This window comes from Magnolia sinica, chromosome 1, assembly GCF_029962835.1.
Source record: "Magnolia sinica isolate HGM2019 chromosome 1, MsV1, whole genome shotgun sequence".
NCBI classification, from domain to species: Eukaryota; Viridiplantae; Streptophyta; class Magnoliopsida; order Magnoliales; family Magnoliaceae; genus Magnolia; species Magnolia sinica.
In genome coordinates, this window is record NC_080573.1 from 123,406,259 (window position 1) to 123,419,165 (window position 12,907).

At 41.1% G+C, this 12,907-nt stretch overlaps 1 protein-coding gene across 1 annotated transcript; it reads right to left on the bottom strand.

Moving 5' to 3' along the window:
* Positions 1-6,326: 6,326 nt before the first annotated feature.
* On the bottom strand, positions 6,327-9,378 carry LOC131256631 (palmitoyl-monogalactosyldiacylglycerol delta-7 desaturase, chloroplastic-like). Its single transcript, XM_058257572.1, has 5 exons — positions 8,723-9,378; positions 8,237-8,377; positions 8,008-8,148; positions 6,943-7,049; positions 6,327-6,854 (listed from the first exon to the last, which is right to left on the bottom strand). The coding sequence occupies exons 1-5, from the start codon at positions 9,365-9,367 to the stop codon at positions 6,650-6,652; spliced, it is 1,239 nt and encodes a 412-aa protein (XP_058113555.1). The 5' UTR covers positions 9,368-9,378; the 3' UTR covers positions 6,327-6,649.
* Between the last annotated feature and the right edge of the window lie 3,529 nt (positions 9,379-12,907).

Here is a 12,907-nt window from a genome sequence, read left to right on the forward strand (position 1 = left end):
TTCCTAGTATTTCATTTTGTGTGGCCCACCTGAGTTTTAAACTCCTAACCGATTGTCAAATTTGAAAAAAGATGAACGAAGTGTCTTTGTCACGCCCAACTCTGTGGGCCCCACACAGCCCCAACAATTATATCTATATATAAATATATACACACCACATTTGTTTTAAGTTTATATTCTACATACGGTATGGGAGTTGTAGAAAACCTCCCATCCAAACATCCTATGGGATGGGATGGGAGTTAAAACGCAGCCATCTAAACCTCCCATCCAAACATCATACGGAATAGGAGTTGTAAAAACCTTTCATTCCCATGCCATCCAAACACCATGGCACAGGAGCCGATAGAATTAGAAAACCCATGGTATTGAAACAATTCTCTGACAAAGCCAATTATTACCTTTTTTAAAACCCATCCCACCTAATCCCTTCTAATCCCACCGTCCAAACAGCCCCTAGTGTAGTGTGAAGATTCTCTTGGAGGTTAATATTATGTATTTGTTTTATTCATGCAGTCCATTCATCTTTCTAACTTATTTTAGGGCCCATTTGATTTTCCGGCTCAAGTGTAATTACAATGTAAATGGGTAATAATAATTTACCTAGGTAATTACCACATCTTTCCCAATGCAGATGTGACAACTTACCTTTTCAATACTTAAATCGAGAAATTTACAACATCAATGTGGGGCCCATCGTGATGTATGTTACTTATCCACACCGCTCATTTGTTATGCCAGCCAAATTTATGGCATGAGCAAAAAAATGATGCAAATCCAAAGGTCAAGTGGACCACACCACATGAAACAACAGGAATCGAATGCCTACCATTAAAAACTTCTTGGGACCCTTAAAAGTTTTGGATCAAACTGATATTTGTGTTTTACCCTTAGCCGAAGCATATCCAAAGCTCCGAGTGGACTACACTATAGATGCATTTTCTAGAGTTAGCCCACATGATATTTATTTGTCATTTAAGTTATTAATAAGGTCACACATACCTGAATGACAGGAAAACACAAATGGCAACTTGCTCCAAAACTTGAAACGCCCCACAGAGTTTTCAACGATGGGTATTTAATTCCGTTGTCTACTCAAGCTTTAGATATGCTACAATTTTAATAGCACGCCGTGCAATGAATTGGAAATAGATGGACATTCTACACAAAACACACATCACGATAGACCCCACGAGTCTTCACACGACAATAAAAGGTGGCAAGCGCCTCACCATACAATCCGCGTCCATTGTGGTGGGTGGGCAATAATAAATTTGCACATTCCATGTGGGCCATCCCAGCCATACATCAGGTGGACCCTGAATGTGTAATGGACCATATCACCGCATTCTATTGGCTATAGGCTCCTTGAAAAAAAAATGACCGGTTAAGATGCATTCACTGCAGTTGTTGCCCACGTGATGATTTGATCTGTCTAAATTCTTGCAAGGATTCATCCTATGCATGTTGGCATGTTTCGCTCCATCTGGATGAGAATGTGGAGAGAGAACCTCAACAGTGTGAAACGTCCACTGTTGAATAAAAAGGCCCATGGCCCTTTGTGCTTCTCACTGATTATTGTGAGTTTGTAACACCTTCCCAATCAACCAGTAATGCATTAGCAATAGATTAGACCAGAGATATGGTTGACTTATCGTGTCTTGGGCGAATCGTTATACAGGAGAGCGGATTAGGTGAGACCCCGGACTCATCCAAGACGGTGTAGCCCTTACCTTGGGTCCCAACTTTACGTATTTATTTTGTATCCACACCGTCCATTCGTTTTTTTTTTATTTTTTCAGATCATTTTATGGCATTATTCAAAAAACGAAGCAGATTTAACTATCAGGTGGACTATATCATAGGAAACAGTGGTGATTGACTGTTAATGGGCCACAAAATGTTTATATCAAGCTTATATCTGTTTTTTTTTTTTCACTTTCATCCAGGCTTATGTGACCTTATTAACAGATTGGATGGGAAATAAAAACTATCTAAACATTAAGATGCGCCCTAAGAAGTTTTTAATGGTAGGGCATTCAATCACCACTGTTTCCTATGCTATGGTCCAAGTGATAATTGGATCTCCTTTATTTTTGGAATAATGCCATAAAATCATCTGGAAAAATGGATGGACGGGGTGGATACAGAATACAAACATCAATGTGGGCCCCACGTTAAGGGCCGCACCGTCTTGGGTGAGGCCGGTCCCACCTAATCCGCTCCCTTTACAGAGTATCCTTCCCTCATATTGTCGGTTTGTTCATTTTGCACAAGTGGGGTCCATGGTTCCCTTATCCAAACCATTGATATGACGGTGCTCACTGTGCATGGCTTGTGCACCAAAAGTCTACCAGATTGGAATATCATGGTACAATATTCAGCCTTTTTCTTGATTGAGCATGAATCGTTGCTGTGTTTTCTCCTCGTCAGTTCCTTCAGTCTTGGATATTTCTGTCGCATGGACCATCCACAGGTGGGCCCGTAATATTGACCGTTTGGATCACCTAACAGTTGGCCCCACTCATGCAAACTGATAGCTCACCAATGGAAGGCCATTACTAGGTACAGCCCACAGAAGGAGAATATGATTGAGCCATCTTGATAGTACACCATGACAGGGTGATGCTTCAATTGGGACCGTCCACTTAGCTCCCCATAGATGGCCATTTTAAAAAAAATTTCATCCATCAGAAAATCTATCCATCGCTTCTCTTCTTCTCTTCGCTTTGCCAAACTGAATGTGGGCTATTAACAACTTCATTTCAACCCCCACTTTGAAGTTACTGATCAGATGGCTAGGATCATTGGATCTACATACATTTTTACCCCATATGACATCCATTGCAGAGAGAACTAAATCAACGGTCCCAAATGATAAGTCAAGAGGACTCTGCGGCATCATCTTCAATTAATGGAAATCAAATACTACAGAGAACTAGCCAGGCACGGTTGGCCAAACGTGCTAATGACATGACTGAGGCCGTGAGCATATCCAGCCCATCATACATGGTTGGCCGAAAGTGTCACTAGCCAAATAAAACGGACCCAAGGCCCTTGAGTTCATTTAGTTGGTCCGGATAATGCCAGCCATTGAGATTTCTGACAAGCATGGGTCCAGCCCAACCGATTTCTTCAGTGGACACGACCCTCTGGCTTATGCTTCCAAGCATAATTTCGCACCATGGGTTCGGTTCCAAATCATGGTCAATTCTCATCAACCTATCCATGCACTATTTCCTGTGCATGATCTCAGCTGTTTGCTAGCCATTAAATTCATTTTCTTTCATTCAATTACATGAAATACCGAGAGATTACATTATAAAAACTGTTACTTGTTTATTTCACCAAAAAATAGCAGGAATATATAAAAGATGAGAAAGATCAATGAGAGATGGGTAGAGATCTTGAGATATGTACATCTTCAGTAAATGGAAAGTATCCTAATTTAGAAAGCTTGACCTAATCGACTCTAACATCCTACCTCAAACTCAAATTGCTCTGAAAGAAGTAACCAGAGTTTGAAAGGTCCATAAAGGAAAAAAGAATAAGAAGGAAAACGATGGTAGAGATAAGTGCAGTATGGCCGCACTATCCGGTGACAGTGCTAATGTTGTTGTTGGTGACGAGAAGGATGGGAGAGAGATGGGGGCTAGGGCTTCAAGCATAGCTTTGATACCATGTTATGCATCAGAGACTGCCTTATAGAAATTGTTACTTATTTCACTGAGATAACATGAATATGTAGTAGATGAGAGAGATTCAATAGAGATCTTTATATATATATGTCCTAACTAAAATGGAAAATATTTTATTAGGACGATTATCTTAATCCGCTCTATTGATCAATTAGGCCCACCTTATAAAACTCTTACATTAATCAATTAAGCCTACCTTATAGAACTCTTACATTAATCAATTAGACCCACCTTATAGAACTCTTCCATGAACCCTAAGATATATCATCACTTAGTGGGCAAGTTGCTCTATTTGTCTATTATTCAGCCTAACATTACCTATGCAACCGGTGTCATCCAACAATTTCTCAAAGCTCCCTGCTCACATCATCTCGACGCTGTTTATCACATCCTTCATTGTGTCAAGGCTGCTTTTGGGAAAGGTATTCTTGATGTTCCAGGTGGTCATTTTGATACTCACAACTATTATGAAGCGAATTGAGATGGTTCCCCGGATGATTGCCTCTCCATTTTTGGCTATTGTATGTTTGTTGGTGGTAATGTCAGGTCTTAAAAGAGCAAGAAACTATCTGTTGTTGCTCGTTCCTCCACAAAGTTTAAGTACTGGTCTATAGGACATGATACTAGTAAGATTCTCTAGCTTTGCTCCTTTCTATAGGATCTTGGCTTCACTATTATGTCTCCAGTTCAGCTCTACTTTGATAACCAAGGTGCCATTCACATTGCTACCAACCTTATCATTCAAATGCATACTAAACATATTGAGGTGGAGTATCACTTTTTCATGAAAAGCTGGTTTTTGGAATTATCACTATGACTCACCTGTCATCTAAGGATCAACTGGTGGATATTTTCAACAAAGTCATCTTTGGCTTGTCTTGCTAAAATTGTGTCCAAGCTGAGCATGATTAACATCTATGCACCAGCTTGAGAGGGAGTGTTAATGTAGTGAGTATACATGAATGTGAATCAACATTGACTATCATATACTTTTAAGTTAATAAATTGGGGACTAGAAACCCTAACCCAAAATTTCCACCAAGTAATAATCTCTAACATTAAATAAAATTCCAAAGAAACAACTTGTTTCCATGGCTAAAACATAATAATCTCTAATCTATAATTTTCTTTAAGTAAATATAATTTGTCATTATATTGGTATTGTAGTAGATATAGGTTTTATAAGCATATTTTCAATCTTTACACATGGAATTATCAGGGATCCATTGTTGTATATACCAAAAACCATTCTAGTCCGCTAATCAGGTAAGCCACACATGGACGTAAAATTTGGACTCTTGGACTTCTGTTCTAACCATCAATTTTCAAAAAGAAAGTTTGGCCCCAAAGTGTCCACTACCAAATCTCTACAAGACAAAGGGGTGTTTTTTGTGAGAGGAAACTGGGATTTCACTTTATATTGAAACAAGACCTCCCAAAAATGGAATCTATGCAAATCCACATTTCATTAATGCTCATCCATGGGAATCATCATTAGATAACCATTGCACTTTTGTTTTCTTTTCTTTTTCCACTATCCATACAAGCCCAAGTGGAAAAGATCATGTCATATCATCATCTTCAAAGCCTTATCTCATCTTAAATGGGGCCAACCATTCCGCCATTCCACTCTATCTCAAGTGCCATATCATATGTCAAACCACGAAACCTTTTTGGCCATTACAATCTATCTAGGGCCATATCCTTACTCAAACCATAGGTCATCTAATCTTTTCCAACTACCTCCACCAACATCCTTTCAGGCAAGCTCCAAATACATAAATTTTTAATAGGATGATTATTGGCACTGCATGAAGTTTTGGGTAGGGCTGGCAATGACTAAGACCCAAGCAGTTAAAAAGTCCAGCACACACCATCGTAGGCACAGCCTGTTGTCAACTCTAGCAGGACAAGAAAGGCTTTGTGCTTGATTTTTGAACTATTCAAACCAGGCCCATTCGAAATTGGGGTTAACCATGTAGGGGTATTGCATTGATATATTTACATATAGGATTCATCCTACCTACTCCATAGAGAGGCTTAGCAGATAAACAATTATTCAGTAAGGATTTGAAACTATAAGAAGTCTTATTTCCCTAAATAGTTAAGAGACATCACAAGGAGAACTCATTGCCTTGCCACCCAACATAGAAATCTCATACAAAAACAGGTGCTAGACTCCTATGTTAGTTTTGCACCATTTTAAAAACAGGGGTGACTCACCCTCCCATGTGGCTTGATGTAAAGCTACCCAGACCATCCAAATTGTGGGTGGTGCATATCCCGAAAAATCATACTGATCATGCAATTCTGACCATCCAATTAATGGATATCAAATGGATGGTTAAAAGTAAAATGGTAATTAGTCTAAATTCGGAGGGAAAATCAGATGGTCAATGTTATCGTCTCAATGCAATTTTTTGGTTTTTATACACCCATAATTGGGTATGCGATTTAGTCGTTCAGTCTGGACTGCTGTTCAATTATGCACAGGTAACGCTTGAAGAGTCACCAACATTTTTAAATGGAGCCCCAAAAAAAAAAAAAAAATGGAGCCTAGCCCCGAAAAAAATAATGGTTTATTTCCATCTATTGTGCCCCTTAAGGTTGGGTCACTAGGAGTATAGATAAGGAATAAGAAGTTGAAAGCTTTTTGCCATTTTGAGATGCATACAGTTCAATGTCCCATTTGATTGCATTCGAGCAAGAGTTGGGAGATGTCCACAGACAAAACCAAGTTAACAAACTAAATAGCCCTTTTAAGCTAGCTATTTCTCTCATAATTTCACTGGTAATTTAGTGGATTGCCAACCATGTAGATCAAACCGTATCCAAATGATGATTTGGAAGAGTTTCAAACAAAGAGAACCATTGCAAAAGATTGAAAAGTAGAAGACCTACTGAAAGATGTCGTGACATGACACATGAAGTTGTTGTCCTCCCCACGTGATTCATGTTCCAGTGTTGAGCAACATCCTTTGCTTTTGAGCCTGTGTGGGCACCTTCACATCCGTTGCCAATCCAACCGCCTGAAGTAGCCGAACCATGTTCCAAGTCATATCAAGCTGCCACCACTCTAGCCCATGCCGGGCTGAGTACTCGAAAGCATGGTGGTTGTTGTGCCACCCCTCTCCAAATGCAAGCAAGGCTACCCACCTGCACAAGCAAAATAATCCACAATCGATACATCGAATGCCATGGGGAATTAGACTGGGAAGAGTATATTGTATTGCCAGTATAATACCAATTGTTTCTAGATAAGTCTCCAGTGTTCCACGATTGTTGCCCCCATACATGACAAGCCGAATTCACCAGCCATGTTATGTGGTAGACCCATACAATTCGTACAGCCTGCATCGATGATAAGTCCCCCAATAAAAAAATCTTGGTAGTTTTCGTGCAATACTATCAATCAATCTCTATCTCATTTGAACGACCCATGGTATTGAATCACAATCAATAGTCTGATAAAACCCGTTGTTTGGTTGCCGCTTAAAAATGAGTACATCTCATTTTAGTTAACGGTAATTATTATTAACTAAAATAAGATGAACTCATTTGTAATTAGTGGCAACCACACAGGCCCAAAGGTCTGGATTCCAAACTGCAGCCACGTTACTTTGAATTGGACTCTAAAGAAACAAAATTGAAATTTAAGGATTGCTTCCCCGATTATGAATATTGGGAAGATTGCTATTTTGTGTCATTTCCTCTTTATTAACTGAATGTTGGGAATTCATTTCACTTGTGCATCCAAACACAACCTATAGGTGCATTCAGATACACCATCAAACAGAACCGTGATTACTAGTTCAAGTTACCTTCCTCAGCATTCCTATTGAAGATTCGGGCTCCAAATTGCAAGTGAATGAAATGAAAAAGCAGTTTGAGGGCTACTTCCCAATTATGCATGCTGAGAAACATCTTTGATTTTGTCACTTCCTCTCGATATAACAGAACATTCACAATTCAATTGTTGTGTGCATCCAAACAACAAAAGGCGTGTTTGGATACTCAACTGAAATGAATTGCAGTAACTCATTTCAATAGGAAGGCAGCCCCGCTTCATCCACTACAAGGGTTATCCCCCAAAAGCGCCATTACAGTCCTTTCAAGTCCAACTTGAAACACATGTGATTGCAATAAGCGGTTCCCGCCCCCAGTTTGATCATAACCTCTCTATTTATTTATCACCTTCATTTCATTTGTGTATCCAAACACGCCTTAAATCAAGGCAAGCAAATACTTTTTCTATTGACAATATCATTTGTTAAACAAAATAACCATCCTGCTAACAGTGATATCTTACCATGCCCCAGACAATGAAAGGAAATCCTCCGATAGCATACAACACAGCCGCAAGTGCAATGGGGTGAGCGACATAGGTCTTACGCATAAACCTGTAAAAGGGCTGCTTCTCCATATCACCCACATTGCTCGGTTCTCCGCACTGAGAAAAAAGACTCACTCTAAATCAACACCAAGACAGTGAAAGAAGCCAAGCAATCAAAATACGAACATAATACAGATCCACGTACTCTTTGGATGATGGAATTGTCGTCGAAGAGCCAGCTCATGTGACTAAACCAAAATCCTTCAATGGGGCTGTGCGGATCTCTCTCTGAATCACAATACTGGTGGTGAAACCGATGTGTGCTCACCCAATCCATCGGATTCCCCTGTTTTGGAGAAGAAAATAACAGAGCTGCTTCCCTGAATTCTTCCAAATAACAAAGCATTCAAACGCAAGCCAAACAAAGGGCTACCATCGTGTGAAACAGACCAACATGGCATGTGTGCAGTGTATGAGAGACGCAGACAATTCATCAATCATCATAAGGACACTAATCTCATAATCGGGATGGCCTGGTCACACGGGCCACAAACACATTGAATACAGACCATTGGTCATTCTTCACTAACTGCCCGTGTTTTGGGTGGCGGGCATCCAAAGTGGGACCCGAATGATGAACGGCCCATCTCATTTCTATACAAATACGGGAAATGGAGAAGGTGTCTTTTACCTGAAGTGCTTGAACACCGCAATAGGCGAAAGAGTACTCGAGCCATTTGGGAAGCTTGAAGCTTCTGTGGGAAAGATTCCTGTGGAAAGAAAGGGTGATACCAAAAAGGCCCGTCACGAAATAGAGCATCACAGCCGTCCAAAATGCTGGCCAATTGACGGTGAACGGAGCAAACAAGCACAGGACGTGCATGGAAAGCACGACGGAGGCAGTCGCCATGTCCGAATAACTCCATTTCCTGCCCCAGTAAACTCTCCTTCTCCGCCTCACCACCACATCCGATAACAGGATATTTCCGAAATCCGCGACCATGTCCGGCACCATTGGTAACGTTGACGAAAATGTCGAACACCCGATCTCATCCTCATCGTTACTTGATTCCGTACGGACAACAGCAGCTACAATTGCTGTGGGTGTTTGTCTCTGTCTGCCCCTGCGGACAGGAACGCAACGGACAGTCCGGATGCGAGAACATGCGGTGGTGTGTATGACGCGGAGGCGAGGGGAAGGGTAGACTCTTGCATTGCTGGGAGGTGTTGGTGCTGTTGCTACGAGAGGCATCAACGTGGAGCTGTGGTGTGGTGCGGACGCGGGAGAGGCGTTATGGTGCTGTGGAGTACGGAAAACGGAGGAGGAGGAGGACATGCAGAAGGACGCGAGTTAGTTTAAACGGGCTGCGAGGACGCGCGAGAGGATAAGCCAGAGCCACGTTTCTCATGTAAGCGACAGGCGGACAGCTTACCTGCCGAGATTTTTTCGGTGACGAATTTCCGGTAACCCCGCCCACACGGTAATGCTCCCGCGTGTGGACGGTGTGGATACAACACATACATTACAGTGGGGCACAGAACTTAGTGACGTCACTTCAGCCGCCACTCGCTCCTCAACCTCTCAGTATCAAATCCGCGTCCCCCAGGCGAGGGCGCGGATTAGCCACTGACCGGCTGAGTAGCGAGACTCGACATTGAAGTAACGTCCATGATTTATATCCACACCTCCTATACATTTGGAGAGATCATTTTCAGGCAATATTTACAAAATGTATTAAATCCAAAGCTTCAATAGACTCACTGTAGAAAAAGGTACGGACAACGACGTCTATCGTTATAAACTTTTAAATGGTACAAAAGTTTTAGATCAAATTGATATTTGTGTTTTTCCTTATTCCATGTCTCTTTTAGCTTTTGAATGGGTTGGATTTCAAATAAACATTATGGTGGGCCTTAGAATAGTTTCACATGTGGGAATCACTCTCCCCACTAGCTTCTTTGGTGGGATTCGCTACAAACTTTTATCTACATCATTCTTTTTCTTATGGCCTAAAATGATATCTCAAGACAGATGGGCGGTAGATACAACACATATATCATAGTATGGCTCGCAGAACTTGGTGACATCACTTCAGCTGTATCAAATCCGCGTCCCCTTGGTGAAAGCTCCATGAACCCACGGGATGGACACAGATTAGCTACTGAAGTAACATCACCAAGTTATGTGGGCTTTATTATAATGTATATATTGTATCCCCATTGTCCATTTATTTTTAGATATTATTTTTTGACATGATCCAAAGAATAAGGTAGATCTAAAGCTTTATAAGACCATAATGTTTATTTGAAATCACGATGTTTATTTGAAAACAGTAAGTACAGTGATTCACATTGTTGAAACCTTCCTAAGTTACACCATGATGTTTATTTGAAATCCAAACTATTTAGGAGCTAAAATAGGCATGAAATAAGGGAAAACACAAGTATCAGCTTGATCGAAAACTTTTATGGGCTTTACAAGTTTTTAATGGTAAGCATCACTCTCCTCATTATTTTCTGTGGTGTGTTTCACTGGAGATTTTTATTAGAATCATTCTTTGGATATTTTTTTAAAATAATCTATTCATGTGTATGGACGGAGTGGATACAAAACATACATTATCATAGGGCACACGGAACTTAGCAACGTCACTTCAGTCGCCAGTCTCGTTACTCAGCCTGTCAGTAGCTAATCCGCGTCCCAACTTCGTTTGATGGGTTCGCAAGTATACGGCGTTGGGCCCACCGTGATGTTTCTGAGAAATCTATCCCGTTCATCTATTTTTAAAGATTATTTTAAGACATACGACCAAAAATGAAGTGAATCCAAAACTCAAGTTGATCACACGAAAGGAAAACTTAGGGAAAGAAATTTCTACCGTTGAAACCTTCCTAGGCTACACCTTGATGTTTATATGCCATCCAAAACGTTTATAAGGTCAATCCCACTGAGACGAAGTGAAAACACAAAAATCCAATACTGATACAAAACTTTTATGGCCATAAGATTGTTTCAACGGTTCTCACGAATTCCAATTCTTTCCTTTCGTGTGGCTCACTTGACCTCTGGATCCACCTCATTTTTGGTTTGGTATCCTAAAATGAGTTAGAAAAACGTATTGACGGGTAGATTTCACAAATACATCGCACTGGGCCCCACACGGCATACTTGCAAGGGAAGAAATCGGCGTCCGATGGGCGCGGATTCAGTCAGGAGGGGACCTGACCAGTGCCCTCGTGTCTTTTCCGTGGGCCCAGCTAGATGTATATGTTATATATCCACGCCCTCCGTACGTTTTGCCAGATCATTTAAATATATGGCCCGAAAAATGTAGCAGATTCAAATCGATTTGGTGGACTACACCACAGGAAACACTGGTGATTTACCATTAAAAACTTTGTGGGTCATTAAAGTTTTTTATCAGGTTGATATTTGTGTTTTCCCTTCATTCAGGTCCATGCGACATCATCAACCGGTTGGATGGCAGATGAACATTGAGCCCAGGAAGCTTTTAATGGTGAGCAGTTAATAACTACCGTCTATTGTGGTATAGTTCACCTGATATTTAGATCTGCTTCATGTTGTGTGGCATTACTCTCAGACGAGCCGGTAAAACGGATGGACGGCGTGGATATACAACAAATACATTAAGATAGGCCTCATGGACCGAATGAATATGCACCGTTTGATATGCATGCTGTCCATTACTTTTGCTACTCGTGCTAAGACAAGCACCGCAAATTAGGAGTGCACATCGAACCAGTAGAACCGTGGAACCGGACCGGAACTAACCAAACGGTCCGGTTTGGTCCAGTTCTAGAGTGCACCGGTTCTGGTTCCAGTTTCAAAAATCAAATAGCCGATTACATCGGTTCGATTCTCGATTTGGGGTATGTAGAACCGAACCGAACCAACCAAACCGAACCATGAACCGATCCGTAGAACCGAACCGTGGATCTGAACCGCGGAACCTAACCGTGGAACCGAGCCTAGAACCGAACTTGGAACCGAACCAGAAACCCTTTGATTGTTTCCATATTTGACTCATGATTTATGGTTTACAATGCACTATTTGATTGTTTCCATAAAGGTATCTTTGCACACCTAATACAATATCTAAACCATTCATCAAATGGATCACAACAGGAATGGACATGGGTTAGATTATAAAATAAAACGGGCAATTGGGTTGGATTATAAAAAGCCCAAAATCATGGAACTGATTTAGAACCGAACTAGTTTTAACGGTCCGGTTCCGATTCGGTTCTAGGGTGCTAACGGTTCGGTTCCGGTTCCAAATATCTTAAAACCGTTAGGAACGATTCGGTTTTAGTTTCACCCCAGAATCGGACCGAACCAACCGTGTGCACCCCTACCGCAAATGAGTCAGATGCGGAACTCAAGCAAGCCGCGCTACGGTAAAAAAGAAAAAAAGTGGGGATTGAACACCCATAACTGTTGCAAAGGACATGAATGTTTTAGATTAGGATGACGTTTGATTGTTTTGCTGATCGAGTGGTAGTAAATCTATGGATAGCATATAAACATCAACTGTGGGCTCCAGAAAGTTTCGGTTTAAGCCTTTCCATCCTCCATGTGAGTTCAGCGATGCCTTCAACATGGACGTGGAATGCGTCCTACCCCCGCCGGGCAGGGCTCCGTGGGGCCCAACATGATGTAAGTGTTTTATCCACGTCGTTCATTGCCTTTCTCAACTCATTTTAAGATATGATCCAAAAAATGGGTTAGGTCTAGAGATCAAGTGGACCCCAAGTTGGGGATTGAGCATCCACCATTAAAAACTTTTTGAGAGATAGAGAAGTTTCGTATCAATCTTATATTTGTGTTTTCACTTCATCCACATCTACATGACCT

Excerpts from the sequence above, each read along its gene's own strand:
- LOC131256631 (XM_058257572.1), bottom strand. The coding sequence starts at position 9,367 with ATGTCCTCCTCCTCCTCCGTTTTCCGTACTCCACAGCACCATAACGCC. Across the intron at positions 8,378-8,722 it reads GCGGTGTTCAAGCACTTCAG|GGGAATCCGATGGATTGGGT; the intron begins GTAAAAGACACC and ends TCTCCAAAACAG. Across the intron at positions 7,050-8,007 it reads CTTTCATTGTCTGGGGCATG|GCTGTACGAATTGTATGGGT; the intron begins GTAAGATATCAC and ends TCATCGATGCAG.